This window comes from Saccopteryx leptura, chromosome 5 (assembly GCF_036850995.1).
Source record: "Saccopteryx leptura isolate mSacLep1 chromosome 5, mSacLep1_pri_phased_curated, whole genome shotgun sequence".
Classification (NCBI taxonomy): Eukaryota; Metazoa; Chordata; class Mammalia; order Chiroptera; family Emballonuridae; genus Saccopteryx; species Saccopteryx leptura.
The window spans coordinates 104,138,553-104,166,100 of record NC_089507.1 but is presented as its reverse complement, the minus strand read 5'-3'; the positions used below and the strand labels follow the sequence as shown (position 1 = coordinate 104,166,100).

The 27,548-nt window shown below is 35.8% G+C and overlaps 2 protein-coding genes across 4 annotated transcripts; both read right to left on the bottom strand.

The window, feature by feature from the left end:
- HSPA14 (heat shock protein family A (Hsp70) member 14) lies at positions 1-27,414 on the bottom strand. 2 transcript variants are annotated; one of them, XR_010751499.1, is made up of 14 exons: positions 27,260-27,414; positions 26,156-26,236; positions 25,997-26,079; positions 17,897-17,945; positions 17,657-17,762; positions 16,747-16,837; positions 15,722-15,826; positions 14,484-14,645; positions 13,076-13,231; positions 9,916-10,018; positions 4,977-5,189; positions 4,402-4,526; positions 2,322-2,392; positions 1-788 (listed from the first exon to the last, which is right to left on the bottom strand). XR_010751499.1 is itself a non-coding variant. In XM_066384520.1 (14 exons), the coding sequence occupies exons 1-14, from the start codon at positions 27,314-27,316 to the stop codon at positions 710-712; spliced, it is 1,530 nt and encodes a 509-aa protein (XP_066240617.1). In that variant the 5' UTR covers positions 27,317-27,414; the 3' UTR covers positions 358-709. The 2 variants fall into 2 exon arrangements, 1 of the variants encoding a protein (XP_066240617.1); XM_066384520.1 differs by having other exon boundaries at positions 358-788; positions 4,402-4,575.
- On the bottom strand, positions 19,909-26,211 carry MSANTD7 (Myb/SANT DNA binding domain containing 7). 2 transcript variants are annotated; one of them, XM_066384521.1, is made up of 4 exons: positions 26,156-26,211; positions 25,997-26,079; positions 23,289-24,020; positions 19,909-22,780 (listed from the first exon to the last, which is right to left on the bottom strand). In XM_066384521.1, exons 3-4 carry the CDS (start codon positions 23,851-23,853, stop codon positions 22,260-22,262), a joined length of 1,086 nt encoding a protein of 361 aa, XP_066240618.1. In that variant the 5' UTR covers positions 23,854-24,020; positions 25,997-26,079; positions 26,156-26,211; the 3' UTR covers positions 19,909-22,259. The 2 variants fall into 2 exon arrangements, with proteins under 2 accessions (XP_066240618.1, XP_066240619.1); XM_066384522.1 differs by having other exon boundaries at positions 23,295-24,020.
- Positions 27,415-27,548: the final 134 nt, after the last annotated feature.

The following is a 27,548-nucleotide window of genomic DNA, read 5'->3' as shown; positions in this document are numbered from 1 at the left end:
CTGAGGATCTCAATGCCCTAGTGAATGTTTTCTGATGAACAGAATGCAGCTATCCCTTTTCCTCAAAATAAAAAATTGTTTTTATTTCAAAAGAAAACAATGTTTGTTTGTAAGACGGAAAAATCAAAATAAACTTATCAAAAGAAAAAGTAAAAGTACTTCCCCTATAGTTCCCTTTGCAAAAGAAGCCACTGTTTAAAGTTTGCTGTTTAGCCTTCTAGACTTTTTTCTGTCACATGTGTATCTATATATAATTGCTGAGTTTATGAGTTTACTTTTTTCTTTAATCAAAAATGGTATCTTACTTTGAACATGGTTCTGAAATTTCTTTCTCATTTAATACCAAAGACTTTTCAATTGTTCTCGTAGTTAATTAACAAATAAGAATACAAGGCTTCTTAAAATTAGAAGTTCTAGAAACAAAACAATTTTAAGAACACAATATTAAATTCCCAGTAAAGTGTCCTTTAATTCACTCAATTTTATTCTAAATAGCTTTGTGATAGAAAAAGTTCCTTCTATTTCCCACTAATAATGATTCATCTTAAATGGAAAACAAAAAAGTTTGCAACATTTATCAATGTTGTAGTTTAATAGAAACATAGATTATACAGTTCATCAAAAGTATTTTAATATAAACATTACTTATAAACAAAACCAAATAATGTTGATATGTAAATTCTAAAAAATTCATGTTTTTTTTAAAACACTAAGATGCCACCTCAATAATGATCGCTTCACATTTTCCAGTCTCTTGATCTGTGCATGTCACATGTAAAGATCCATCCCTATATGAACAAAAATAACACTTCATAAGCTCATTTTATAAAAACAGAAAGTCCTTAAGAAGTTACTTGAGGGCTTTGCATAAACAAGAGATAATTTTATTTTTGAAAGAAGAGTAGTAAAGACAAGAAAGAAATACAAATTTCAGTGTCTTTAAATTTAGTATTATATGCTTTAATTAGGGAGTTGTTTTTAAAATTTTCCTCCTAGACCACTGAGACAAAAATTATATTCCTTAAAAACCCACAATGATATTAAAGATCTTAAGTTTAAGACTTTATTCAAGCTCAAGACACATCACGCTGTTTTCAAGCTGAGGGTAAGGCAAACCTATCCTAATAAATTCAATATATTTGCCAAGTATGATCTATGAAATGAAGTCCCAAATGTTAATTTCCAAATGATTTACTTGCAAGACAGAATGTTATGAATAAACTGGTCTCAGGAAAATGGTAATAGCTGGATTTAATGAGTAATTTATTTCCTAGATTTTTTTTTAAGTGAGAGGAGGGGAGATTGTGAGAAAGTCTTCCACATGTACTCTGAGATCCACCTGGCAACCCCCACCTGGGGCCAATGCTCAAATCAACTGAGCTATTATTTTTAGCACCTGAGGCTGACATGCTTGGACCAACTGAGTTATCTTCAGCACCCAGGCCAACACTCGAACCAATAGAGCAGGCGTCCCCAAACTATAGCCCACGGGCTGCATGCAGCCCCGAGGCCATTTATCTGGCTCCCCGCACTTCGGGAAGGGGCACCTCTTTCATTGGTGGTCAGTGAGAGGAGCATAGTTCCCATTGAAATACTGGTCAGTTTGTTGATTTAAATTTACTTGTTCTTTATTTTAAATATTGTATTTGTTCCCGTTTTGGTTTTTTACTTTAAAATAAGATATGTGCAGTGTGCATAGGGATTTGTTCATAGTTTTTTTTATAGTCCGGCCCTCCAACAGTCTGAGGGACAGTGAACTGGCCCCTGTGTAAAAAGTCTGGGGACCCCTGCAATAGAGCCACTGGCTGCAGGAGAGTAGGGGGAGGGAAGGGGAGAGAGAAGTAGATACTTGCTTCTTCTGTGTGCCCTGGCTCAGAATTAAACCAGGGTCGTCCATATGCTGGGCCGATGCTCTCACTGAGCCAACTGGCCAGGGCCCCTAGAGATTTTTCTGTAGCAATAATGAAATAAACTTATCCTTTCATAGGACAAATAATATTAATTATGTAAACCTCATAAAATTATATTTAAAATTAATAAAAATTATATCCTAACTTGCACAAACCAGGTTTTTGGTTTACTACACCCAAAATAATTAAAGCGTTCATTAAAAAATTCAGAATGCAAATGACCTGAGATATAGTTTTCTTTGTAAAATACAGTAATTCTTCAGGGTAAAAAATATAAATCACTAATAAAATCTTTGTAAGTTTTTACTAAATGATTTTCTCAGAATAATCGGTGAAGAAGCAATAAACCAACAAAAAAGGTCAAGTCTCAAGATAAATTTTCTTATCATCAGAAGTAGTTTAATTTTTTACCTTTTCATAGTAAGAACAGCTAATATGTCATGTAATCCATTTTCTTTTTTATTTAAATCCTGTAGTATAACCTGTTTATGCAAAAATAACACAAGGATGATTCAGTACTCTGACACATTAATAAACGCATGCATCAATTATTCCAATGGACCAAATACTAATCACTGAAACAAAACTTTTAAAATAGGGCAGTTTTCAATTCTCCTAACACTTACCAAAATTCAGAGAATAGGATAAAACTTTCTTAACTATAAAATGAAATGTCTCCTCCAGGAGGGCATAGAAGATAACTAGTATTATTTGTCCCTCTAAAATGTCATGTCCTAGATTAAAATGATTGTTCCTATGAAGTACTGTTTATCTCAGGAAATATAGATAATTTTCTTTTTAGTAATGAAGTCATGTCAGTAACATGTAAATTATATTTTGGTAAGCCTTCTATACCTTAAAAAATTCAAATGTTTTATTAAATACACTAGAAAAACCTATTTAAAAGAAACCTGTGGCAAATTCTTTTGTACAGCTAAGATTACATCTGTAAGTTAGAGGTGAATTTGCTATAAAATTCTTGTTTCCTAAAGAAAGGTAAAACAATAAACCAAGTTTGGAAGTAACTTTCCAGATTCTGCCATTATCAAGCTTTATGCCTCTAGGCAAGGTACTAAGTGTCTTGCTTTACTTGTGTGAAAAGGAGGAGGTTAGAACAGTAGGTTCTTTAAAAGATTCTCTTTCCAAATTCAGTGCATATGACTAACTCTTCTTCTGGCATCTGTGTATAGGATATACAGGATACACACACACACACACATCGCATATACTGATAGTAGTTACAGAGTAATATGTAAAGAGAAAAGTAATGTATAAGACAGAAGATAAGTGCATACCAAGACTGCCACCTGAGGATAGAAATCTGGTACACAGGAAAATGCTTACAGAGTAGTACACAACAAAAACACTCTGACAAGCTTTTGAAAACTTGACTAGTTGAGAAGCACTATTCCAGTAGATTTTAAGATGTTAAGCCTGAGGTGGAGTCCAAACATGTTATATATGTCTGTGTTTTCATTATTCTTTTGTTGAAATCAGAAAATAGATAAAAAGCTAAAAATATACATTTCCTTTTGTTACCTATATTTGTTTTATTTTTACATAAAATTAATGCTCATGTCCTGTATTATTTATAAAAAACTCAGTATAAAGTGTTAAAAAGTAAACTAACCCTCTTGGTATCTTCAAACCTACCCATTGTTAAGGTTTTTGAATACAGTTCAAATACCTATAGATATTTTCTGTATCCATGCATGGACATCTAACTATTGTACATACATCTACCTAAATACCTCTCCCCTCATGTAGACCCATGCTTTCAACCTTTTTATTGTAATACAAATTACTGTATACCATACTGTAAAGATGGTTCTGCAGTCCTTCTGTGTGGATGTTTTAAGGCAAATATTTCTTGGGCATGTTTTAAGCAAATAACATGGCTCCTCTCACTCTTTTTAAAAGGATACAGAGAACCATACAGCATGTAATATACATATGGTATTTTTGAAAAGCAAATTTATCCTTATTAGAGGCAACACAGTTTAAAGGCAAAAGCACGAGCCCAGGTATAAAACCAACTTGAGAATAAAACAGCTCATCCAAGAAAATAACAAGGTATTTAACTACATAAGCCCATTTCTTAATCATCTATAAAATGCACATAATTGCCTATCTCACAGCATTTTGAGAGTATGTTTGTGAAGTGCCTAGAACGCACCTGGCATTTAGCAAACAAAAAATGTGATTTCTTCTGCTACACACCTTGTCACCAAGGAGGGTCAAGAGCTCAAAGAGAAAGAGTATAAATTTGAATTGTATTTTGTTATTTTCCTGTAACTCTTTCAAATTAAAATTGCCTATTTCTTCTTCCTTTACAGAAACAAATAAGTAACGTAGAAGTAATTCATTCCTAAAAATGTGTTAGATGACTTACATACATTTTCTATTAATTGATATTAAACTGAGTCTAATCTAGAAAGAAAAGCTAAACAGTTTCATGTGACTAATTCATAATCCAATTTTATGGAGTCACCTGTGCAAACTTGTTTCCCTCTTTTGCAGAGTTTTTCCCCTCAGACTCATAGAGTTCAAGGCACACTGAAGATATACTTCCAGGGGCTTGTAGTGTGTGTTGTCTTCGAGCTGGCAAGGGAGTCCCTGATGGAAACAGTACTGTGAAACTGTTGGCTCCTGATTCATCAACTCCCTAATAAGCAGGAAAATAATATGCATATCCCTTGATATTTATTGTTACAATTATGAAAAAATCATTGCTATTAAAAATGTAATATATATTCCTTGCTGATAATTGTTGCAAACTACAGATAGACATAAGAAAATAGAAATGATCCTTAATCCTAACCTATTTCAAAAATAAACTAAAATACTGTATATATCTCTACCTGTATTAGAAATTTATAATTAAATTTACATTTAGTTATAAAATTAATGTTAAATACTAACTTAAAGAATACATAAATACATTGTTATAAATATAGATTAAAAAATTTTACCACTATACAGAATTTTATTGTAAAACATGGTATGCATAAAAACTTATGGCATCATATTTATGCCATTTTTATGGAAAAGAAAAGCAAAACATACCTTTACTAAAATATCTTTGGCTGAACACTCTATTTTAAAAGAGTCTTCTACTAAAAGGTTTTCTTTCCCAATAAGAATTCCTGCTTCCATAGCTGCACCAATAGGGATAACTTCATCAGGAGGGATAGAATTTAGAAGCTCAACAGCTGGGAAAAGATCTTTAATTAGCTGCTGTAGCCTTGGGATTCGAGAAGATCCCCCACAAAGGACAACCTAGAAAATAAAAATACTTTTATTTTCAGTTTTTTTCTCAATATTAGTGTAATAGGCTGGCCTACCTTTATCATATGTAATGGTAAAATATAAGAAACCATTATTTTAACACTATTTTGTTATATCTACCATGTAAACATATATACATATATATCATTGTCTCTGAAAAACTTCATATAAAATTGCTCCTTTATAAGCTTGTCCACTAAATCATCTGGCTGATAGCCAATATGCTTGCATTCACAAGTCCCATAGGATTATAGCAAACAAGGAAATACTTTATTTTTCTTTTTATCAGGGAGGGAGCATCTTATACCCATGGTTATGCACCTGGGCTCAAAAACACCAGTTTTCCAGTTTCTCCTGGAAGGTGCTTGACTACATACGTTCATAGCTGCTGCTTGAGGATCTGGCTTCTCATCAACCCGTGTCTAGGTGCTGACTGCAATGTTTGTCTTTGGGACAGTCTTGGCACACCCTCAACTACTAAGCGCAAGTGAGAACAAAGATGGCAGTTTAGACATACAAAAAGGTTTGAGGCAACAAGGTGTTTGGGTTGGGCTGATTGACAAGGTTCATCTCCTACACAAGACTAGTCTGTCAAATCTGGGAGAGGTGGCAGTTTTCTGTATTGCATAGAAACCAACAAAGAGAATCAAGAAAAATGAAGATACAGAAAAATATTTTCCAAACAAAATAACAAAATATATCTCCAGAAGCTGATCTTAATGAAACAAAGATAAGCAATTTACCTGAGAGTTCAAAATAACAGTAATAAAGATGTTCACTGAAGTCAGGCAAGTAATGCATGAACACAGTAAGAATTTCAGCAAAGAGACTGAAAATATAAAGGATTACCAAATAAAAATCATAGTTGAAGATTACAGTAGCTGAACTGAAAAATTCAACAGAGGGGTTCAACAGTAAACTACACCAAGCAAAAGAAAGGGTCAGTAAAACTCAAAGACAGGGCAGAGGAATTCATCCATTCAGAAGAGCAAAAAAGAATAAAAAAGAATTACGATAGCTTAAGGGACTTATAGGAGAAAAATAAATGAACCAATATATACATTATTGGGGTCTCAAGAGGAGAGAATGATAGTAAAGGGCAGAGAGCTGATTCAAAGAAATGACTGAAAACTTCCATAAACTGGGGAAAGAAACAGATTTCCCAATCCACTAAGTCCAAGAAGTACCAAAATAAGATGAATTTAAAGAGATCCACACTAAGGCACATTATAATGACATTATCAAAAAAGTTAAGGAAAAATAAAAGAAAAAGAGTATCTTAAAAGCAGCAAGATAAAAGCAACTTGGTACATACAAGGGAAATCCCATAAAACTATAAGTAGATATGTCAACAAAAATCTTGCAAGCCAGATGAGAGATCTTCAAAGTGCTACAAGAAAAATAACTTGTCAGCCAAGAATACTATACCCAGCAGCTGTCCTTTAGAATTAGAGCATAAAGCGTTGTACACTCAAATAAAGCTGGAGGAGTTCATCACCACTAGACTGACCTTACAAAAAGTGTTAAAGGGAGTTCTTCAAGTCGAAAGAAAAAGGCTTAGTAGTAACATGAGAACACATCAAGTATAAAACTAATAGATAAAGGTAAAAATGTTCAGTTAAATTCAGAGTACTCTAATATTGCAATGGTGGGTAAATCACAACGCTAGTATAAAGATTAAAAGACAAAGGAATTAAAAATAAATTGTTAATGGATACACAATATAAAATATATAAATTGTGGCATTAAAAACATAAAAATGTGGGGGGAGTTTAAAAATGTAGAGATTTTCTATGTTCAAAGTTATCAGCTTAAAATAGGTTATAATTTTAAGATGTTTTATGTAAACTCATGGTAACCACAAACCAAAAACCTATAGTAGATACATAAGAGATAAAGAGAAAGGAATCAAAACACATGATTATAGAAAAATCATCAAATCACAAAAGAAGGCAAGAAAGAAACAAACTAAAAAACAAGCAGAAAACAATGAACTGAATGGCAATAGTAAGTTCATACCAATCAAAAATTAAATTATTTTTACACATTAACAATAAATTAATGGAAAGAGAAATTAAGAACACAATCCCATTTACAATAGCATCTCAAATAATAAAATACTTAGGAATAAATTTAACTATGGAGGTGAAAGATCAGTAAGCCAAAAACTGTAAGACACTGAGAAGAGAAAATGAAGACACAGATAAATGGAAAGATAGTCCATGTTTATGGATTAGAAGAAGTAAATCAGAAAAAACTAAGAACTATATGATTCCATACATAGGTGGGACATAAAAATGAGACTCAGAGACATGGACAAGAGGGTGGTGGTTACTGGGTGTGGGGGAAGGAAAGGGGCACAAAGAAAACCAGATAGAAGGTGACAGAAGACAATTTGACTTTGGGTGATGGGAATGCAACATAATCAAATGTCAAAATAACCTGGAGATGTTTTCTCTTAACATTATGTACCCTGATTTATCAATGTCACCCCATTAAAATTAATAATAAAAAATATTGGAAAAATTAAATAATACAAAGAACAAAAAAATAAATAAAATTGTATCACTATCTTACACAATTCACAAAAATCAACTAAAAATAGATTAGACTTGAATGTAAGATACCATAAAACTAGAAGAAAACACAGGGATAAGCTCTTTGACGCTGGTCTTGGCAATGATGGTTTTTAACACTCAAAGCAAAAATCAGTAAGTGGAAGTACATTAAAGTATAAAACTGTAGAGCAAATGAAATTGTAACAAAATGAGAAAGCCAACTGTGTAATAGGAGAAAATATTTGCAAACCACATATTTGAAAAAGGGTTAATATCCAAAATATATAAGAAATATATAAATTCAATAACAAAAACAAACAAACAAACAAACAAAAAACTCCAAAAAATCCAATTAGGAAATGGGCGAAAGACCTGAATTGACATTTTCAGGAAAGAGATACAAGTGGCCAGCAGATACATGAAAAGGTGTTCAACATCACTAATCATCAGGAAAATGCAAATCAAAACCTCATACCTGTTAGGATGACTATTATTAAGATGATAAGATATTGTTAACAAGTATGTAGAGAAAAGGGAACCCTTGTACACTATTAGGAATGCAAACTTGTACAGTCACTATGGAAAACAGTATGGAAATTCAAAACTTTAAAAACAGAATTACCGTAAGATCTCACTTCTAGGGTATATATCCAAAGGAAACAAAATCACTATCTCAAAGGGAAGTTTGTACTGTTATGTTCATTGAAGCATTATTCAGTATGGAAACATCCTAGTGTCTGCTGATATATGAATGGATTAAGAAAACATGGTGTAGGTATGTGTGTATATATATATATACACAAAAATACACACAATGCAATATGTGAAATAAGTCAGACAGAGAAAAGCAAATAGTGCATGGTATCATTTATGTGTGGGGGAAAAAGTCAAACTCATAGGCACAGATAGTAGAAAAGTGATTGGGGCTGGGGAGTGGAGGGTTAGGGAGAGGTTGGTAAAAGTATACAAACTTTTTCAGTTATAAGACGAATAAGGTCTAAGGATCTAAGGTGCAACATAGTGACTGACTACAGTTGACAACACTGTATTGTACAACTGATATTTGCTAAAAGAATAGAACTTAAGTGTTTTCACTCCCCAAAGGTAAATATATGAGGTGATAGATGTGTTAATTAACTTGATGGTGGGAATCCTTCCACAATCTATATGTATATCAAATCTAATGTACACTTTATCAATACCTCAATAAAGCTAAATAAAGTAAAATTGCTCCTTTAAAAATACCTTAGTTTCCTCATTAATCCATACATTTAACACTTAAAACTCCATAGGTATTCTGAATATCAAATAAATAGGTAACCCAAGAAGGAAAATAATCAATGATCACTTTTTATTTCAGTTTTTTTCACAAATGTTCTCAAAGCACAGTATATCAGGAGAGAGAAACAACTGATGGAAACTAGGCCTCTGCAGCATTACGTGTGAAATGAGAGAAAGTATCAGCCTAATCCTAGGTCAGGGGGTGAGAAACACCAGCTGAGGGAGTCAAAGGAAAAAAGAAAAGCATGTTTGCCTTGGCAAAGTTCCCGAACAGATCTGCTTTGGAGGTTAGTCAAAATAAGTCTTCTCTAAAATCTTGTGGTCCTACATAAAATGAGTATAAAAATATAGACTGTGTATTTTTAATTTTCTCATATTTGATTTCAATATATTTCTTATGCCCGTGGGGAGGAGCCGTATGGTATACTGGTTACAGGCAGACTCAGGAACTACACAGAGTTAAATCCTGGCTCTACCACTAACCACATGCTTGCCAGGAAACTACTTATCTCTTTGCACCCTGGTCTTCATTTATAAAATGGAAATATATAATAGCACCTACCTCATAGAGTTGTTGGTGAGAAGTCAATGAGTTAATCCATATAAAACACTTAGAAATAGTGCCTAACATTCAAATACCTGTCACTCATTGCTTACATATTAAAAAATATACTGGAAAGGAATTATTCTTTTTTGCTAGAAAACTGATATATGTAACTAGAGCCATTAATCAAACTTTATTCAATTTTCCTTATTCTTTAACATAAGCTCATAAAATATTTAAATTCATAAAAATATTCTTTCAGTACCGAGGTGCTATTTCCTAAATACCAAGTCTGAAACTACTCCTAATATATATAAAGTAAATAAAGAATTACCTTGTTGATATCATCTGCTGTAAATCCACTTTGTTCTAAAAGTGCTCTGATTGTTTCTATACATTTGTTAAAAAGTGGAGAACAAAGAAGTTCAAATCTTGCTCTGTATATACACAAACAAACACACAAGAGAAAGACTAAGAAAAAAAAAGCTTACAGTATTATGATTAAACAAAACATCTTTTTCTTGTGAAGAGTAATGCCAAAACCTAATGTGACAGTTCTCTTAAGAACAGGTTTATAATCATAATAGGATATTTAGAACCTAACAATGTAATACCACAGGAAAAAAAAAATCTAAATTATTTATCTACAAATGTATGAAGACATTTAAGATCAAATTCAGGTTGGAGATTTTTACCCAGGGTCTACTTATAGGTTTTCTAAAACCTGAAAACAGAGACTGAATGTATGGCAGTTCCAACAATAAACTTATTGATTCAAATCAAACCATCATTTGGAAGTGTTTGATATATTTATGTGTTAAAAGTTTAAAAATTATTTCTCACTATTTTTCTTTATAATCTGAGACCATATCATACTTAAATTTAGCTCTTTGGCACCATCTAAGAAACCTGAATGCTAGCATATAATTTTAAGACCAATCTATGTTCATAAAGAATGTACTCCCGCCTGACCAGGCAGTAGCGCAGTGGATAGAGCGTTGGACTGGAATGTGGAGGACCCAGGTTCAAGACTCCGAGCTTGCCAGCTTGAGCGCAGGCTCATCCGGTTTGAGAAAGGCTCACCAGCTTCGAACCAAGGTCTGCTGTACAACCCCCCCACCCCACCCCGTCAAGGCATATATGAGAAATCAATCAATGAGCAACTAAGGAGCCGCAACAAAGAATTGATGTTTCTCATCTCTCTCCCTTCCTCCTGTCTGTCTGCCCCTATCTGTCCCTCTCTCTGACTCTCTCTGTCTCTGCCACAAAAAAAAAAAAGAATGTACTCCCTAATTTTATACTGAACTTCTTAGATGTAGATGACAGATACTGAACATACCTTATGGTAGCAATCTTTGTGATAAAGGCAAAATTTCCTAATAAAAATTTATAAATTCTATTTCTTTCTTAATAACTGATATTAATAAGCCAACATATACTGACTTCTTGGAAAAACTCAACACTAAGTTAGGAATTCTGGAAACAAAAAAATTATCAAGACACTGCTCACCTTTCTATTTTTTGGGCTATAGCTTGAAAGCTCTCTTAAAAGATCTAGACCAGTGGTAGTCAATCTGGTCCCTACCGCCCACTAGTGGGTGTTCCAGCTTTCATGGTGGGCGGTAGCAGAGCAACCAAAGTATAAATAAAAAGACAGATTTAACTATAGTAAGTTGTTTTATCGAGATTTATTCTGCCAAACTTAGTGAAAATCCAACATAAAGTACTTGGTAAGTAATTATTATTATATGCTTTAACTTATTGTAACTCTATTTATAAATTTTATAAAGTTACTTCCCTATTTTATAAATCACCATTACTGTGGAACCGGTGGGCAGTTAGAAAATTTTACTACTAACAGAGATACAAAAGTGGGCGGTAGGTATAAAAGGTTGATTACCCCTGAGCTAGAGCAATGCTGTCTAATTGAATTTTCTGTGAGCACTAGCCACATTAGACTTTTAAGCACTGGACTTGTGGCTGCTGCTACTGAGAAATGAAATTTTTTGTTATTTGTTTCTAATTAATTTCCGTTTAAATAGCAAGAGGTGACTAGAGGCTACTGTATTAGACATGCAGATTCAGAGTCTTCAGAAAAGCCCAGGGAGAGTGAGGGAGTTAAACAATGGCTTGATAGAGAATTTAACCAAATATAGTCAGTGAAATCCTAAAAATAATATAATCCTATAATTATGGAAGTTTCCACTGTGTTTTCAAGTTACCAGTTAGGTTTTTGGGAGGCTTAAATAGTTTTACTAGTGGTCGCTATTACTATTGTCAGTAATATGCAATGTAAAATAAGGCAGCATTATCCCTTTGGACTTTCTGGGTAAAAGTGCAATCACTTGTAACCAACATTTTGGATTACATAAAAGACATGGGTATTAAAAACAATTTCATGCACATTATACTTGTGTTTACTGAATATCATAAAATCCATTAATATTTAAAATTTTGACAATGGATGACATAGCAAACAAAACCAAGATAAATATCAATCTTTAGTGTAGTGTAATAATTAGAGTATGAACTCTAGGGTCAAACTGGCTGGGTTTTTTTTTTTTTTTTTTTTTTTTTAATAGGGACAGAGAGAGAGAGAGAGAGGGATAGACAGGGAAGACAGGGACAGACAGACAGGAACAGAGAGAGATGAGAAGCATCAATCGTCAGTTTTTCCTTGTCACACCTTAGTGGCTCATTGTTTGCTCTCTCATTTGTGCCTTGACCACGGGCCTTCAGCAAACAAAGTAACTCCTTGCTTGAGCCAGCGACCTTAGGTCCAAGCTGGTGAGCTTTTTGCTTAAGCCAGATGAGCCTGCGCTCAAGCTGGCAACCTCAGGGTCTCAAACCTGGGTCCTCCGCATCCCAGTCCAATGCTCTACCCATTGCGCCACCACCTGGTCAGGCAAACTGGCTGGTTTTAATCCCAGGTTTATCATTTACTAGCTATGTAAGCTTGGGCAAGTATGTAATAAAACCTCTCTGTGTTTCAGCTTCCTCATGTGTAAAATAAAGACAATAATAACTCTTTCGGTTGTTCTGAGGATTCAATGAGTTGATACTTAGAATACAGGCTGCCACACATGTGTGTTAACCATTAAGTTATAGGAAACAACCATTAAACATGTGTAAGCCTCCCATCAAATTTAAGCAACAAAGAAGTATGGGACATATAGGAGGGATTGCCATTTATTAAGAGAAATATGAAAGTCTCAAAGTTAAGCCTCCTGTCATCTTTCTTTAACAGACCTAGAGTGCCTCTGTCACACACTGCTATTTGCAAATAACAAGCAATCACAACTGACGTAATTACTTTGGCAACAGTTACTTATTAAGACAAAAAACTGGATCCCAGGAATAAAGACAAGAAAGCTCTCCTTTTTTAGACGGCGAATAAATCTCAAGTGAACAAACAAAAAACCCAAAATGAGAAAATTACCTAAATAAGAATGCACTTGACAGTTTTATAAAAGTTTTTAGAAATTCAGTTTTACCTGGATACATTGCAGTCAAAATCCTGACCTTCATATAATGAGTCAAGGAAACAATTGGCACTTCCCAAGGTTGACAAAGAATGTTTTGCAATGTCAGCACTGTTCATTAATTTCACCATGGCCCGGGCATTTCCTCTGATGTCATGTTTGAAGGATCTAAATTAAAAATATAGTCTCTAAAGTTTAAAAATTACTAGGTAATTTAAAATTTATTATAACTAAACTCTGGGTAATCCCTACTAGAATAATAAGCAACTCATAAAGCAGTATTAATCCCAGGTTTTAGTATCTGGCATCCAATCCTCCAAAATTTCTGAAGAAAATTCTCTGTAATTAAAAGAAGTATTTCTTCAAGAAAAATCAATAACCAATATACTTAATAATCTGAATTGTTGCATTCAGTATCCTTAATAACAGAGTGTACCTTGTAGATAGCAGAGTAGCTGTCATTTTTTTTTACAAATGAGACAAATGGAGGTTGAAGGTTAAAATAACCGAGTCAAGTCTCATATTTCACCCTTTACAACTGCAGCACATTGTTTAATGGTATAAAATGATCTGTCTAGCATTAAAAAAACTACAAGTGCTTCTTCAAAGAAATTTGACATATACAAGATATGTAAAATTATAGTTCCTCTACCTCCAAGATTTATTAATACAGCTTGATAAATAGTAATCAATGGCCTTGTTTCTACACATATTTCATAATTGGAACTGGGAGTAAAATTAATAATGCTCTATCTTGATTTGAAACATCTTTATAACAAAAGTGGTATAGGTCTTTATTTAACAAGTAAAAAATTACCACCTTTTCAAGACCTTTTTTACCCAGTTTAGCCAAACTAATGAAAACATTGTTTCAGCTACATTTTTTAGAGCAATACGTCCAAAATATAACCTTTATATATGTATATATTTGGCTTTTGATATGCCAAACAAAATTAAAATTTTGAATGGACTAATTATACCTTGTAACAAAAGTAAAATATTCCTTGTAGTAGTGGATTAGTAATTAAATAAACACTTCACTTATGCCATGGAATATGACTATAACATCAGACATAAACTTTTAAAAACTGCTTAGAAGGTAGTGAGGACTCAGTGTCTGCGTAACCTCCTTCATTGAGACATTAGAGCAGCACATGAAGAATTAAGAAATCAAACTTGAGATTCAAGTTCACATAGTTCAGTGTCTAGTAATCCCTTAACTAAATTAAAAATTCCAAGCACACTATACTGGGAAGGTTGGCTTCTGCTTCTCCATATCTGCCTGGATAGCCATTATTAACTCTAGACACTAATATCGAGAAAAAACATCTTCCTTTGAAGCAGAGCAATCTCAAATAAATTAGGGAAAACAAAGTAAAGGGAAACTTCAATCAAAATATATCATCAAATCCATTAATACCTCTGAAACTCAGAAGCTAGATGTTGTGCTAAGGTTTCTGTAAAATGTATACCTCCGATGTTAGCATCAGTGTTTGTTGAAAGAACACGATATAGCCCACTGTTAATTTCCATGACGCTGATAGACAGGGATGTTCCTCCAAGTTTGAACACCAAAATATTGCTTAAAAAAGACAGAACATACGTAAGTTATGAAAGAATCACAACATTTTAAAGCTCAGTTGGACTTCTTACATAAAGAAGTCACCGAGTTTAATCCCTTTATACCACAAATGAGGAAACAAAATCTCACATGAGTAAATTTTCCATGGTCATCACTTAGTGATGAATCAAGCCTAGAAACCAGATCTTCTGATTTTAAGTCAAAATTAGTTTTCTTTAGTCATGCTGGTAAAATTGTATTCTTCTGAGTAACTGGAGTTTAAAACGCCTACTTTTCAAATGAAGATGTGTGATTATAGTGAATTGTAAGAGAATTAAATATAGAACTTTTGTGTTATTATCCAAGTTACTACATTTTATACGTAATAACGTATAAAATGAAACATATTCAAGGCTAGTAGCTAATTTCCTATGTATCAAAATTCATAATTTCTGATACTTTACATTTATCTAGTTTACCTAAAAATAATTTCCTACTGACTTATGAATATTAATTTCTTTACTCAAACTGTGAGATACAAATGAAGTAAAACAATTAGGGAAAATTAACACATCAGAATTAATTTCCCTAACATTGCATGCTGTGTCAGGCTTATTAAGACAAGTTTGACAACTACATTAGGAGTATGTTTGTTCCATAATCAAAAGAATTCTTAAATCCCCATCCTAGGTTTCTTGCCATCTCTTGTCAGGATGATTAGTATATAAAACTACACTCTGATTATAAACATGTTTAATAATTGAAATTGGTAGTAAAACTACATGTCTTAGGTTGAGTTGGAAGGTGGCTGGGCTTACAAATTTCAAATCTTCCTCCATTAAAGGAAAAAAATGTGGGTGAGAAGAAGAGGGCAGAAAAGCTCAAGGGCAGAAAGGCTCAATCTTTCCTCTTGTATGTCCTTTCTCTGCTTTCCTAGGACATCTTTTTCATCTATTTGAAAACCTTAGTTGAGAATTTTATGTCATTCACAAAGGCTTAGAACCACTGCATTTTACAATAATCTCTATTAATATAATTGCTATAATCTAAAATGTTCTCTGCATTGAAAAACTTAAAGCTGCAAATATAGTTTTTACCTTTTTCCAATGGGGGAGTCTTGTCCAATTCCATAAGCCAGGAGAGCTGCAGATGGTTCATGAATTAACCGCAAAACATTAAACCCAGCAGCTCGGGCTGCTTCCCTGTGGACAACTTGCTTTTAATGAATTTCATATCAAACATCTTCAAGTCTACATTTTAGAAATGTTCTGCTAAAGATTTTATGCAATAGCAAGTAAGATTTCCTAAGTAGAACATGAGCAGTAATGAGCTTTAGATGCAAGATAACAGAACACAAGAAATGGATAGAATTCTGAAAGAGATCACTTTCCATTTAAAATAATAATGTTCAGAATCTTTTTTCTTACAAAGAAAATGGCATGTTCTTATATTGAACAAGGAAAAGAAAGCTCTCAAAACGCCCATGCTTATAAACTTTATAAAGAGATTAAGACAAATTTATAATACATTTTGCAATTTTTCAATTTTTTTAAACATCGCAGTTTTAAACATCCCCCAAATTCAAGTAAACAAAGCAATTTTCTGCCCCAGAAGCAACTGAGATGCTTTGCAAAGCCCCTGTGGAACTCTATCCCACAAGCAAAGGCATACATTCTAGAATAATCAATTACATCTGCTTAATGACCTACACAAACTAAATGCAACTTTTTGTTTAGATATTAAGGTCTAAGGTGAATAAATACTTGCAAACATATTCTAAAATTGCATACTTTTTGTAATTCTACCATAAATCCTAATTACATAAAACTAAAGTGAAGTGATTCAAAAATAAAACTTAACCTCGTAATTAAAAACATTTCCAATCAAAATAGCTAAGAAAGTAAATCTAATTTTATGTTCTCTTGCCATTTCATAAAAGATAGGAAAAATTTATGATTAACATACTTTTTACCATACTATTTACAAAAACACAGACATATATTTACAATACAGTTTTATTGCCCAAAAGGTATTCAAATTCAATTTTACTTTTTACTATGTGGTGATGTTGTGAAACTTGTATTTAACTAAGCAAATAATGATAAAACCATATTATACTTACCCAAGAGCATTTTTTTGCTTTTTTCCAAAATCAAATGGAACAGTAATAACTACGTCATTTGCATCTGAGCCCAAGACAGAATGTGCTGTTTCTGTATATTAAAACAATATAAAAATAAATTCTGATGACACAAAAATATGCCAAGTGATGAGGTTTTTCAATTTGCAGCAAAGATCTCATCACTATAAAGGTTTTGCGGTACACTCGATTGTCCCACACTACTGATTTTCTTCTCTTGCTCTCTTAAATCATACACTACTTTTTGTGGTTTTGGTCTAGTTTGTGGATGCAGAACTAGGTACTTTCCAAAGTGCCTGGCTCCTAGGCTTCAAAGTTTCAACCATCTTCTTAATTAGATTGGTTTCATTGAGAATGAGCTTCTAATGTGTCAATGTAGAGACAAACAGCATAATTTTAGTTTAACACATTACAGGGCTGCCTTATATCCCACAAGTTCAAAACATAATTCCAGAGGTAATGTGAGCTTTATAAATAATCTACTCCAAAATTTCCTAAATGGATCAAAAAAATGCGTCACTCAGCTCCAGCCCTCACCTGAAGTGGTGATGAAACCAGACCTACTCACTGCCTAAATATTGTTGACAGTGTACTGTCAATCTTAAAGAGGGAGATATAATATTCACTCTTCATTGCATTTGACCACTTCATCTTATGAAGTTTTGAAAATTCTAATCTAGTCCAATCCATTTACATTACTTATAGGGAAACCAAAGTCAGGGAAAGTAAGTCATTTAACCAGGGTCACATGGCCAATTAGTGGCCCAGTCAGATACAGAGTTTAGGTGTCCTTATCGCTAATCTGCTCAATCACCTGATTCTCCCCAGGACAAGAAAACATATCTAACTTTTAAAGGTGAACTCTTAAAAGATTTTCTCCTTGGCTCAATACCTTTCATTTTACTAAATATCAGCCTGGCAACATCTTCAGGGTTAACAAATTTTGTTTCTTCTCCAGTATCTATTTTATATTGTAATTTCCCATTTTTTTCCATGACCTATAAAGGAAATTATAAGTGTGTTAAATAAGGAATAATTATAATAAAAATACAAAGTTCCAAACCAACATTATAGGTTAGCACCTTAGCAATTACTTAGTATAATAGGGAAGTAATAATAGAACCATACTCACTAAACATTTACTTTCTGTGATGTATTTCTGAGCCTGTGGGTCATCAGAGCTGTCCATAAAGATAAAGATAGTTAAATATTAAAATCAGTATTGTTCATATGTAAGCTTTAAAAAACACTCTATTTTTCAAAACCACTGAACAAACACAAAAATATAAACAAAATTAAGTTGCTTAATATTAAAAACTTCAAGTATTCAGATGATAGGATTAAATGTATGGGTATTTACAATGCTCTATTAACAGTGTTAATCTTTGCTTTTGAAAGTAAACTTGTCCTGATTTTGCTATTGATATGCTATACATTTGAGGGTGATTTATGATTTTGTCATATACTCTCACATCTGTAATCCTGAAGACCCAACCACTGAGATAAAAAGGACAAAGAAGGTAAGATTGCAAATTAAGGTCAAACCAGCATGCCTAATACCATAAGTATGAATCAGTACTATAAATAGATCGCTCTATAATATCCTAAACTGGGTACTAAATAAATGTGCATGGCAGTGAAAAAAATTACTGTGTTAAATTGCTCAAAATAGTAATACCAACTTATTCAGACTATGTTTTCACATTTATTACCTTACTTGATCAATACTTATTACAATACCTAAATGGAGTTAATTTGACAGGTATCAATTTAGCGGTAACAGGTACATAGAGGGTCAATGACTTACAAGCTATTAAGGGGCAGAGTCAGTATTTGATCCTAGGTCTTCTCAAAAAGGGTGTGGTTGTTCACACTTTACTTGACTGCCATGGAGTAAGATGGTGTATGATTTAAGTACCTCTACCCCTTGGGCAAAAATAGGAGTGTTTGATCCTTGGCTTAAATTCATCCAAAAATTAAGATGAAGTAAATCCTTCCCCTAAGCCCTTCCTGCTAGGGCAGTGGTAGTCAACCTGGTCCCTACTGCCCACTAGTGGGCATTCTAGCTTTCATGGTGGGTGGTAGCGGAGCAACCAAAGTATAAATAAAAAGATAGATTTCATATAGTAAGTTGTTTTATTGAGATTTATTCTGCCAAACTTAGCGAAAATCCGACATAAAGTACTTGGTAAGTGATTATTACTATATGCTTTAACTTGCTGTAACTCTGCTTTATAAATTTTATAAAGTGAAGTTACTTCCCTACTTTATAAATCATTACTGTGGAACTGGTGGGCAGTTAGAAAATTTTACTACTAACAGAGATACAAAAGTGGGCGGTAGGTATAAAAAGGTTGATTACCCCTGTGCTAGGGGATGTGTCTATCCTGTTCAGAGAACAGTCTTAAATGTTTAATAAGAGCTAAAACTTAACAATGGCCAATTGCTGAAGGGTCACTGACATCTGGTGAATCTACTCTCTATAAATAAGATAAAGACAAAGAGGTTTAAAATCAACTCATTTGGCCTAGAACTTTGTCTGAACACTTGCAGATTCCTCATACTTTCTTCTCTATCACCTAAAAACTGGTAGAGAGGAAATAGGTAGGTGGTTTGCCCAAAGTCACACGGTAACTGATGGCAGTACTGGCCAGAATCCAGATCTTCAATGCAAAGTTAAGTATTCTTTTCACTGAATCCTCCTTTCTTCCTTTTCTAAACCCAATATTTAAACTACATCCTGGACAAATATTTTAAGAGTAAGAAAATAAAAGTGTGCCCATAGTAATTTTTTGCACTAATATTAAAGTCTGTGCACAATATTTACTACTTGGTTTTCTTTAGAATAGAATTTAAGCCAATCAGGATAATTTATCCTATTATGTGTAGGCTACCTACCACTCAAATATTTTCTGGGAAAGGATATTTTATGGAATTTACAGAACTCTTAGAAATGGAAAATTATTTCTCAACTGCTATGCAAAGAGGGCATTACTTATGTGAAGGCAGAAAGCACACATAGCTCTTGGGACCACGTATTGGCAAGACCCTGGAGATTAGCTAGCAGAAAAGCAGAAAGCAGAGAATGCAGGCGACAATAAATGATCACGGATAGCGCCAGGAAGTAGCGAACTGACCCATAGCTACATACAAGGAAAAACTTTATTTGTCCACATTAGAATTATGTAACAGAAAAACAAAGGGTGGTGGGAGGCTGGTATACATAGCACCTCATTTACATCAATGTTTTTTAGGAGGCAGAGCATCAATCCTACTACTGTATCACCTTTATCACAACAATGCCATTTTCTCTTCCTCCTTTCCTTAAATGTCTCTCGCACAGTGAACAGGTCCTTGGATCTCACACACACCAGCGCTGATGTCCTACAGGTCTTTCTCACTACTGTCACAGTATGGTGCCTTCCATGTGTGAAGGCGTTTTTACATTTCTGTTCATTTGACCCTCACAACATTCTGCAAGGTAGGTAACATAGTTACTAGTTCCCCTTTATAGGGGAGGATCCTGAGTTACAGAATGGTGATATGACCCACCTAAGGATACACAGGTAGTAATGGTGGGGCCTAGAGCTTAGGCAGGATTTCTGGACTTGTTTTCTTTCATACAATGTTCCCTTATTACAACTTCCTTCCTCTCAACTATATTTTGCCTATTTTTCTGTTTACTTCTTTAAGACCTTTACCTTTAGTTTTATTCCCACATTAAGGTTACTTCACCAATTAGCTTTTTACAATGCTACCTACCTTCAAAGTTTAACTCCAGTTTAGCACTTCCCTTATCTCAAATATATCCTTGCCTCTGTATTTTGCTACCCATAACAGATTAATATAGTAAATGCCTAATTCTTCACCAAGTACTTGCCTGTTTGTCCAAAAAGTCTACCTACCTACATTAGTGTTATCTAGTAGTAACTGACATATATCCCTCCATATAATGGCCTAAAACAATTCAAATGATTTGTCAATGTAACTGGGACAGTAGAACCCAGGTCTAACTAGATTCCAGTGTATGCTACACTAGCTGCCCCTACATTTGTCACCCACTCATCAGAGCAGCTCACTTGCTATTTATTCATGGTCCCAGGTATGTTTCCATTGTTGTTCTGTTTCTTCAATTATTTGTATTTCCAGCATTAAGCACCCAAGCCTACAAAACATAAAACCTCTCCCAATATGCTCATTTTTTTTGTCTCTAGATTGAAGAAAAACTTTTTAAATTAAAAGTATGGCTCAACACCTGTTTACGTCCCAAAGGGTGTGTTTTTTGGGGGGTAACGGAACCTATCTGTTTAGTTTGTGCCTAAAAGAAGTTATCTACTACAGGTGGTCTGGTGGTCTTTATTAACACTACCTTCAACTGTCCCCAAAGCTGTTCTCTTCCACTATATGCCACTAACTAGGTGACCTTTTGTCTGCACCATGTGAGAAAAAGTGACTTTGCAAAGTTCCCTAGAAGGAAAGTTTTCTAGGGCTTGTCTTCTGTAACACGAGACAGAAACAAGGCTAACAGAAAAGAATGAAATTAGCGAAAAGCAGTTGGGAAACTGATATCCAAATTCTTTTTATGATGTTCAAATGGCAACCCAAACTTAAAGATGTATATTTATGCATGTAAGGGACCCAAATAAGATGAAATGCAAAGAATTTACTTATATTTAATATTTTATAAAACAACCAATATCTCATTATGTTAATGTGAATCGTAACACACAATTGTGGTTCCCTATCTGTTCTGAATTATATCCTTATAGAGACTATTAAATAGAAGGAAAGATGGTTTGCCTACTGAATGATTACTAGTAGCTATGTCCTAGACACAGCAGTGAAAATGAGAGACAGGTATAAATACAACAGGTTGTGTTGATGGTAGTCTTGAGTATAGAGGAATTAAAAAGAAACGAAGACTTTAAACTCCAGAAAGCAGTCAAGTTAAACAAATATTCAAGCAACGAGGTAATCATGGTAGACAACCATAATTCTATATCGTGTCAACTAATGCACCTCACCCTCGCCTCACGTTGGCTAAGGTAATAAACGTGAATTACTCACATCATATATATAGTGCTTTTAAACTTTTAACCCTTTCACATCTACTAGCCATTTGATCCTCACAACAACCCTGTGAGGTAGGCAGGTCAGGAACTGTTATGTTACCCAGTTCCCATTTTACTGATGAGGAAACTGGTATAGAGAGGTAAACTAAACTGCCTCACGTCGGCGACAAAGCCCGGGCTAACTAGCTCTCTGAACTTGGTTCCGTCTGTTTTCCGTTAGGCCACCTCTCACATATCTGAAGTCTTTCAGTTAGTGGAGAAGTTTGGGAAAAGCAACTAGCACGGATATCCCTACTCCTCTGAGTATTTAGGCTCATCCATTCTTTTTTCTGAGGAAATGGAAAAAGAGCCAGGGTACCAAAAGGCAAGTGCTGGATCTGGGCTTCTATCAGTTCAGGATATACAGCCTTTTATAATCAGTTCCTAACTTTTGGTATTTGAAATTAACCTCTGAAGCAATTTTTCAAGCCCTAGCTGAAAAGCACCGGTTGCCTCTTCCACCGCTGTCGCCAAGCGTCTGACTGCGATCACGGCATCCCTGCGGAGCTCGTTGGCTGTGTCTTGCTGAGCACTGGCTTCCTCACCAATAGCAATCAGCCTGTCCAGTTTTTCTTCCTCACGCTTTGAAAGTTCTCGGGCCAACCTCCTGTTTTCTGCCAATTCAGCTGCAATAGTCCTGGCCACTGACCGCCTTCTTCGTCTTGCCCACCTTGGAGGGGGCTCATTGGTCAAAGGCCTGACCCCACCAAAAACATAAGGAACTCCAGAGGAGGACATTGGAGGAGGCTGTTGTGTGGAGGCCACCCCAGGAGTGTTTCGGCTGGTGCAGGGACTGGGCTCACCGGACACACCCAGTCTGGTCATGGGGCTGCTCTGACAGGGAGCAACTGCACCTCTGAAAAGGTGGTGGGAGCTGCTGTAGCTGGGGGTCCCTTGAGAGCACCCTGAAAAACAAAGCAACAATGTTGCAGAGAGGACATTCCTGCTCAGGGAATGCATGGAGCTAGCAGCACAGTTGAAAGACAATTACCAAACTGTGGTCATTATTGGAAAGGCCTCTTTCCAAAAGGGACTGGGAGAAACGCATTTTCTTAATCTGGACATTCTAGCCCATTGAAGTATTACCTCCAAAACCTCCCCTTACCTTCTTGAGCCCTTTCTACTTAATTATCCAAACCACTCTATATCCATAAATGCCTAAGGACCCATTATAAATAACGCTAAAATAGTTTGGTTCTAAAAAGTACTTCTATGTTTAAAGAATTTTAATACCTTACCTAACTAGGGTCATAGCTTTTAAATACCTGGAGCCCTTTTATCTTACCATTAGGTTTTTTAAAAAGGGCAAGGGACCAAAACAAGGATGATGCTGAAAAGAACATAATCCAAACATATAGTGCTGTTTAGAACCAAGTGACTCCGGGACCCCAGTCCTTCACGTTTGGGAATTACCTGCACCTGAGGATTCATCCCAGGAGTCCTCAAGGTCACTGGTTTCTCGCATCTGGTCACTGACTCTCAGTCGACAATCCTCATCAGGTTCCTCAACTGTTTTCAAGGCAGGCTGATGATCTGCTGCTGCCTGAGTCCTTTTTGCTCTCAGAATGCTGGTTCCCTCTTCCCCTGGAGTGTCAGGGGCCACTGAGGTCTGATCATAGTGCTTGGCCCAAGCAGCATCCTCCATTAAGTTGTCTGGGTCAGTCACTACCTGATTCCGGAGAAGCTGATCCAATGTATCATAAAACGGACAGTGTGGTGGGTCACCCACACTTGTGGCATGGGCAACATATGCCTTTAAATATAATGCCTTCAACACTTTAAACTTGGAGCGGCACTGGCGTTCGGTGCGGCGGAAGCCTTCCTGCTGCATTCGCTTAGACACAGCCTGATAGACATCTGCATTATGATGCATAGTCTGGAGGCGTTGAATATACTCTGCCTCGCCTAGTATGGAGAGAAGAGTTCGAGTCTCCTGTCTGGACCACCGGATGCCAGCACTGCTATTGGAACTGGCCATAGTGAACTGGGAAGGAACGCTATCTGAAGAAAGCTCCTGGGCAGCAAGGTGCAAATCAGAAGGCGAGGGGAAGCTCTGGGTGCTTTCAGTCTATATCCAGGAGCCAGCAGATTCTTCCCTTTCAGGGATAATTGCTGAGAAGCCAGGTCCAAGGACCAAATTTCTGGCTGGAAGGCCACAGGGGAATGAGAGTTACAGGAAGGGTATAAGGATAATTGTGGCAGCAAGTTAAGCAGTGCTACCTGTAAGTAGGTCACAAACAGGCAGGATGCCAAGACTGAGAAAGCCCAACTTTGGGAATTCATGCAGGATGGACACTGGACCAGGGGCTAAAAAGGGACTTACTGACTTGAAAACAAGGGGACTGGCTCCTCCACAAAGGCCAGAATGCTTCCAAGGCTGAAATCTAGTACAACTGTGTATCTGTAAAAATCATCATTGTCTTGTAAGTAGACAGACGGAGGTGGAAAATACCTGGAGCATAAGGCAGCTTACTTTGGAGAAGTGCTAGCAGGACCATGGTGTGGCAGTGTGTCTAAAGGGCACTCATCCCTCACTAACCTTGGCCTCAGCAGTATGCTGTGACTATGTATTACCCATCTGACTGTCAGTCACCATTGCATTCTTTCATTAAAAGATAAATTTTAGGGCCAGAAAAGGAAGCTTAAAGTAATACAAAGTTTTCTGCATAATATAGCAGACAACCACATCATCACTCTAACCGCCTGCCCCCAAACAGCAGCATAAAACAAATATGGCTATCAGTAGACAGATCTAGGGACATGTTCTATATTTTGACTGTTATCAATGCCAGTATCTAGTTGTGACACCACACTAAAATTTTACAAGATGTTATCATTGGGAGAAAGTGGTAAATCCACTTGTACACAGCATCTTATTGCAATATTTTTTTTATGCAACAGTATTACAATACTCAAAATAAAAAATTCAATAAAAAAGAACATGGCTGCTTACATTCATCTGTAACTCCCTCCTTTTTTCTCAGAATTTATAATTTGAACATCTCTGACATCAATTAATTTATCATCATCATAAAAATTTGAATTCTTTCTAAAATACTATGGTTTTTGGCTTAGGGAATTGCTATCCTAAGGAGAAAAAATGTCAAGTTCAGATTAACTACACACATGTAAGGGATAATAAAAATTATCTGTATGTATAAAAAATAAATATTAAATTTAATTTATAGTCTTAAAATCAACATAAGAAAATTTCTATTTAAATTTGCAACCAAATAACATATAAAGGCAACAACCTGGGCTAAGGCTTAGAAGTCCTGAACTTTAGTCCTATCTAGTTCACTCCCCTAACAAATTTAAGAATACCTAACTTCTATGTGCCTTGATTTTCTCATCCATAATTGGGAAGGGTTACCAAGCTTACAGGAATTTGAGAAGATTAAATAAAATAATAAATGTGAAAGCACTTTGAAAACTTAAAAACACTGTATCAAGCATTATTCTTCCAGTGAAAATGAAACTCCCTAATTACTATGGTAATCTATAATTTGAGGAGACATGAGTTTGGGGAAGCAGGAGTTTTAATCTTTTAATTAAAGTTACAACAGATGATTAACCTGATTCTTACTTAAGACATTAATTAAGCTGTTCCTCTAGTGATTAAATTTGTAAGCCACTGGAAAAGTTAGTTCCCAGAAAGTGTCACAGAAGGATCTGAGAAGAAAACTGTAGTGTCTACATAAATTATGACCAAATGTAATAGATTTAGCAAAAATCGACTGCAGTGTAAAGACATTCTGTAAATTCCCACAGAATCTGTGAAGTTCCCCAAGTAAAAAATATAAAAATGTACAAAGTCCAAATACCACCTCTGAATGATACAAACTGTCAAAACTAAAGGAATGTTGGCATTTATCAATACAAACAGACCTGCCAGCAAGAAACAAATGTCTGAATGAATCCCATCCTTGAGAAGACTAAACACTAGTTATTAAAAACAAACAAAAAACCCAAACCCAGTCTACTGGGGTACTCTTTGAAATGACTCTGTCATAAAAAACAACAAAAAAATAAATGGTGTTTCTAGTTTCACTCCACATTGCGCTAAGAATGTATAAACACATTTTCATTACCATTCATAAAAATACTATTTTATTCCATACCTTCTGCCAAGGATCTGCTTTACTTTCATTACTGTATTTGAAATATTTCTTATTCTACTATGTTTTGCTGCCAATCCAACAACCTGAAAAAGAGCAATATATTACAATGCGTGGAATTTTTTACTTATTTCAAAGCACAAAAATGAGGGGGAATAGTACCTCTTCATTTTCTAAGTAAGCAACAATAGCTGGAGTAACTCTGTCACCTGCATCATTTGCAACCACATCAGCCCGGCCATCCTGGAGAAAAGTACATAACTACGTTAGTTATTTTGAATGAAATGTATAGTCTCATTAGACACATTCAGAAATATGCGGGCCAATGTTACTTTGCCATATATGTGGGAAGAAAAATGACTCTACTAATATTTTAAACTAGTAAGTTTAATTGCCACTATTAATCTCCTATTTTTTTATATAAGGCCAACAATTCCATGAAGAGCTGCCTTTTTTTTTTTTTTGTCTTCTATGCATAGTCAAAACTATTGGGACAAACATAACTTTTCTACACCCAATAATGACAATTCTTATTAGGCCATCCTTCCTACTTCTCCTCCTTCCTCTGCAAATACACCTTTCATTCCTTTTCTACATAGGATGAATGGACTAATCTGACTTTTTCTTACAGGCCATTTGACATTTAAACGCGAGACTAGTGTCAGGGGAGTTCAGTATTACTATACCTTCCGCCTCCCCATTGCTGAAAGGAAGGCCACAACTCCTTGTTAAACTCTCTTAATTTCTAGAAAGACCAAGTCAGTAGACCACGCACCATTAACTCGCTTCACACGTTGCGCGGGATCAACAGCTCCAATTCCAGATCGCGGCCACCCCACCCATTCCTGGCAAACGTCCAGAAACCTACACTCCAGAAACCGCGGCTACCATCTCCCCTAGACCGCCACGGGTTTCCTACGGCCCTGACGTCCCCGGGACCGCCCCCACCCCCGGCCAGCAGCGCCCACGACTTCCCCGAGACCCCTCTGGGCCTCCCGCGGCCCTGACGTCCCTGGGACCCCGCGCGCCGGCGTCGTCACGATCCTCCGCCAGGGCGCAGCCGACTTTCCGGGGGCGCAGGGAACGAGACCACGTCCGCCCGACCCTTAGCCTCAAAACTTCACCGCAGTAACTCCTCCCAGCGCGACGTTCCTAGGCCGGACACACGCGGTTCACAACGCCGTAGGTAACTAAAGGACCTGGCCCCACACTCAGAGGACGGGGTAGCTGACATTAGGTCCGTTGTCCAGCCCCCAATTTCCTCACCTTATAGACAGCGACACAGGCTGATGTGCAGCCCAGGTGAACTCCGATGGCCGCCATTAGGCGGCAGAGACGGCGGCAACAGTAAAGAGTAATCCCTCACTGGCTACAAGTCTCCGGTTCCCAGTAGCCCCATCAGGCACCGCGGAGACTTCACGTTCCCGCCCGCCCACAGCGTCCGGTCCAAACGCCGCGGCCTCGCTAGTTATCACCAATCAGCGTGAAGGTCCCGCCTCTCGCACGGAGAGTCGACGAATAGCTTTAGTGCGTCTCTCCCCACCCTACTGAAGTG

Excerpts from the sequence above, each read along its gene's own strand:
- MSANTD7 (XM_066384521.1), bottom strand. The coding sequence starts at position 23,853 with ATGGCCAGTTCCAATAGCAGTGCTGGCATCCGGTGGTCCAGACAGGAG. Across the intron at positions 22,781-23,288 it reads GGATGAATCCTCAGGTGCAG|GGTGCTCTCAAGGGACCCCC; the intron begins GTAATTCCCAAA and ends TTTGTTTTTCAG.
- HSPA14 (XM_066384520.1), bottom strand. The coding sequence starts at position 27,316 with ATGGCGGCCATCGGAGTTCACCTGGGCTGCACATCAGCCTGTGTCGCT. Across the intron at positions 26,080-26,155 it reads CTTACTTAGAAAATGAAGAG|GTTGTTGGATTGGCAGCAAA; the intron begins GTACTATTCCCC and ends GCTCTTTTTCAG. Across the intron at positions 17,763-17,896 it reads TCACAGAAAGTAAATGTTTA|GTCATGGAAAAAAATGGGAA; the intron begins GTGAGTATGGTT and ends TTTCCTTTATAG.